This window comes from Sardina pilchardus, chromosome 15 (assembly GCF_963854185.1).
Source record: "Sardina pilchardus chromosome 15, fSarPil1.1, whole genome shotgun sequence".
NCBI lineage: Eukaryota > Metazoa > Chordata > Actinopteri > Clupeiformes > Clupeidae > Sardina > Sardina pilchardus.
In genome coordinates this window covers 28,368,398-28,373,012 of record NC_085008.1, presented here as the reverse complement: position 1 = coordinate 28,373,012, position 4,615 = coordinate 28,368,398, and the positions used below count along the sequence as shown (strand labels likewise).

Sequence of the window (4,615 nt, the reverse complement as noted above, 5' to 3'; positions counted from 1 at the left end):
GTGTGTGTGTGTGTGTGTGTGTGTGTGTGTGTGTGTGTGTGTGTGTGTGTGTGTGTGTGTGTGTGTGTGTGTGAGAGCGAGCGTATGCAATGCATTCACACAGATCCTGACCAAAGCAGGAGAGATGGTCCGCAAAGTCTCAGAGTTGGTGGCCCTTAATGTGTGTGTGTGTGTGTGTCCTTATTTGCATTCCACAGGTTTGGACTGTGGTTGATAGGCCTATGTGTATGTCTGTACATGTATGTACAATATGTGTGCTTGTTTAGTGGGGTATATATTTGTATTAATTAATTTATATTTAGCTATTTATATCATTGATAGGTACAAAGCCTTCTGTCCTAGGTTGGTCTGGGTGTGAAACAGCTTGAAATGTGGGCTAGTACTGTATGTGGGCTAGTGCTGTATATGTGGTGGTTGGAACTGCTGCAAATGTGGGCTAGTACTGTATATGTGGTGGTAGACAAAACGCTTTATGGCAGGAAGAGAGGTTTTCTAATGCAAATCCAGATATTCGTATCTCTGATGAGAGCTGTGAGGCTGTTATGTGCTCATCCCAGAAGTACAGCAGGCTGTTGTTTTGATTGGTGTCGAGATGAAGCTTATGGACCAAAGCTGATTAAACACCAGTCTCTTAGTCGTGTACAGCACATCTCTGCTGTTGGCCATTTGTCCTACTCATTATCATCGTACTCATGTTTATCAGTGTGTGTCGTGTGCTTTCTCTAAACTATTGACTGTTCAGTGCTGTTCAAGCTCATCCCTTTGTGTTTGTGTGTACCATGGGGAGTGCAGTGCACCCATAACATCTGCTGTGCTAATATCTGCTGTGGTGTTATGATCAGACCTGCCTCATTTGTGTCCTACATGTAGTAAAATGTGTGTGTGTGTGTGTGTGTGTGTGTGTGTGTGTGTGTGTGTGTGTGTGTGTGTGTGTGTGTGTGTGTGGTGTGGTGTGTGTGTGTGTGTGTGTGTGTGTGTGTGTGTGTGTGTGTGTGTGTGTGTGTGTGTGTGTGTGTGTGTGTGTGCAGGTTCCCCTGAGTGCTGAGTGTAATCGTGCCATTATGAAGCTGGTGTACTGTGGCCAGTGTCGGGGGCTGGGTGGGCTGAAGCCGTGTCCCAACTACTGCAGCAACGTCATGAAGGGATGCCTCGCCAACCAGGCCGACCTGCAGGCAGAGTGGGAAAGCCTGATCGGTGAACACACACCGCACACACACACCTACACACACACACACACCTACACACACACACACACACACACACACACACCTACACACACACACACACACACACACACACACACACACACACCTACACACCTACACACACACACACACACACACACACACACACACACACACACACACACAGACCAAATTATGTATGAGGTTCAAACTGAATGGGCTGTTTTATACAATAAACACAAGTAATACAGTTATTCATAAATTCTAATCTTTGTTAGAATATATTCCACATTTTGTGGAATATATCAGTGTTCGGTCCCTAAGACCTATCAGTATATTCATTCCCTTTTCTGTTTTTTTTCTCTCTCCCTCCCTCCACCTCTCTCTTCTCTCCCGCTCTCCTTCTCCCTCCTTCCCTCTCTCTCCCTCCTTCCTTCTCTCTCCCTCCTCTCCCTCCCTCCTACCCTTCTCTCTCCCTCTCTCCTTCTCTCCCTCCCTCCTCCTTCTCTCCCTCTCTCCCTCCATCCTCCCCCTCTCCTCCCTCAGATGCTCTGCTTGAGGTGGCCGATAGCTTCGGCTCGTCTCCAGGTCTGGACTCGGTTCTGTTCTCCATCCCCGTGTGGATCTCTGAAGCTCTGCTCAGCCTGCAGGACAACATGGCTGCCTTCAGAAACAAGGTACGATATATTTACCCCCTCTCTCACACACACACACACACACACACACACACACACACACATGTATACACACACACACACACTCACACACACACACACACACACATGTATATATACAGTATACACACACACACACACACACATGTATACACACACACACACACACACACACACACACACACACAAGTCGCATCAAAACATTCATCACATTTTTACACACTCACTCATTCAGATGGGGTCACATATCAGACTGGAGAACAAAAACACACACATGAAGTGTATTTTCACTCAAATACAAGAGCTTTGATGTCACTTTGCACCAACAAGCTTGGAAATGATCACAGACTCATCAAGAGTCATCTGTCATTGTGTGTGTGTGTGTGTGTGTGTGCGTGCGTGTGTGCGTGCGTGCGCGTGCGTGCGTGCGTGCGTGCGTGTGTGTGTGTGCAGGTGTGGCAGGCATGTGGGAGCCCAACAGTAGAGCCGACGGAGAGCACGGACTCTGAGGACAGGAAGAGGAGGAGCATCACAGTGTTGCACTACAAAACCAGCTCTACTGCTGCTGTTCGTCTGGAGGTGCAGGTGTGTGTGTGTGTGCACATACGTGTGTATTTGTTGTGTGTGTGTGTGTGTGTGTGTGTGTGTGTGTGTACACATGCATGTCTATGTGTGTGTGTGTGTGTGTGTGTTTGTGTGTATGAATGTGTCAGTGTTTGTGTGTATGTGAGTATGTGTGTGTGTGTGTGTGTATGTGTGTGTGTGTGTGTGATATCTGCCTCACTCTCTCTGTGTCTCTCCCTGTGTGTGTGTGTGTGTGTGCAGGTGTCTGATGTGTCCAGTAAGCTGAAGGAGATGCTGGAGTTCTGGCTTCAGCTTCCAGTCGCCCTCTGCAAGAGCAAAGCTGCCACTAGCACAGACAGGTGTTGGAACGGCAACACTAAGGCCAGGTACACTCAGGTGTTCTCTCTCTCTCTCTCTCACACACACACACACACACCCATACAGACACACACAAATGAACACACCACTGTTAGAACGGCAACACTAAGGCCAGGTACAGTCAGGTGTTCTCTCTCTCTCTCTCTCACACACACACACACACACACAAATGAACACACCACTGTTGGAACGGCAACACTAAGGCCAGGTACAGTCAGGTGTTCTCTCTCTCTCTCACACACACATAAAGACACAAACAAATGAACCCACACACACAAATGAACACACACAGACACACACACACAGACACACACAAATGAACACACCACTGTTTGAACAGCAACACTAAGGCCAGGTACAGTCAGGTGTTCTCTCTCTCTCTCTCACACTCACACACACACACACACACACACACACACATACAGACACGCACAAATGAACACACACACACACACACACACAGTTGATTGGTTTACCTCAGGGGTTGTGGTCTCAGAGCTGCAGCTGATTGGTCTACATGAGGGGGTGTGGTCTCAGAGCTGCAGCTGATTGGCTCGGCCGTGGTTGGTCCTCAGGTACCTGCCGGAGGTGATGGGCGACGGCCTGGCCAGCCAGATCAACAACCCCGAGGTGGACGTGGACATCACCAAGCCAGACATGAGCGTCCGGCAGCAGATCATGCAGCTGAAGATCACCACCAGCCGACTGCTCACCGCCCTTAGTGGACAGGACGTGGACTTCCAGGACAACAGTGAGGACCAGTGTGTGCAGTGTGTGTGTGTGTGTGTGTGTGTGTGTGTGCAGTATTTGTGTGTTTGGATGAGTGTGTTGCAGTTATTTGTAAGTTGTGTGTGTTTTATGTATGTGATGATTTGTGATGTGATGGTTGTTTTAGTTTTGATGAGTATACTTTTATGTGTGTGTGGTTATGTATATTTTGATGTGTGTGTGTAGTTGTGTGTGTTTTGATACGTATTGTTTTTTTTTTTCCTAAATTGTAATTTGCTTCCTTGCCCTGTCACCAGGTGATGACATCAGCGGCTCAGGAAGTGGCCTGTGTTTAGGCCAGGCCTGTGTCCACTCTCGGGTGCTGGTCTCCAGGGGCAACCGGCCCAGGTACTACGCCCCTGAGAACAAGAGAGTGAAAGGAACAGCCAATCAGGGCCTTCCATGTCACGGCCTCCTTCTGCTCTCATTGGCCAGCGGGGCGCTGCTCAGGCGGTAATGGGCAGGCCATTGGAGGGCCAGGACTCTTTTTTTAGTTTCCATGTCAGCGAGGGTTTTTTAGTTCCCACAGTGGGGAAGAGGTGTGGGGGGGGAGAGGTGTGTGTGTGTGTGGGGGGGGGGGGGGATGCTGGGGAAATGAAACACTCTGAGACAGGGATGTCTTACGGTGACTGAGAGTGATGAGTGTTTTTTTACTTCATGATAATGTAACAATGTTTCGTGACATCTAACCACTCTCTGTTTTTACTGACCTGTTCACTTTGCTGTTAATATAACCCCTCCCCACACACACGAGATTGGTTTTCGCACACACACACACACACACACACACACACACACACACACACACACGGCTCTAGCACACCTGAGTCTAACACTCACCAGGTATTCACACTGCAGGTATTGGGTCTGTCATGCACATTAGACAGGTTTCAGGTATTCAGACATACACACCTGAATCTGAAACACTGATGTTAGACAGGTACTGACACCTGCATCACTGACCCCCCCCCCCCCCACACACACACACAAATATCCTCCTGAGGTAGATGATGCTGCTCTAGCTGTTAGAGGTTGAGTGGTCACACA

General features: G+C 48.6%; 1 protein-coding gene across 1 annotated transcript in view; it reads left to right on the top strand.

Annotated features, from left to right (window-relative positions):
• Positions 1–4,089, top strand: part of gpc1a (glypican 1a) — a 15,488-nt gene extending 11,399 nt beyond the window's left edge. Inside the window, exons 4-9 of the mRNA XM_062556912.1 lie at positions 1,029–1,194; positions 1,731–1,861; positions 2,312–2,443; positions 2,684–2,808; positions 3,376–3,551; positions 3,826–4,089. Of these exons, the coding sequence (XP_062412896.1) occupies positions 1,029–1,194; positions 1,731–1,861; positions 2,312–2,443; positions 2,684–2,808; positions 3,376–3,551; positions 3,826–4,025 (930 nt within the window). The 3' untranslated portion in view covers positions 4,026–4,089. The remainder of the gene's footprint in view (positions 1–1,028; positions 1,195–1,730; positions 1,862–2,311; positions 2,444–2,683; positions 2,809–3,375; positions 3,552–3,825) is intronic.
• The last annotated feature ends 526 nt before the right edge of the window (positions 4,090–4,615 follow it).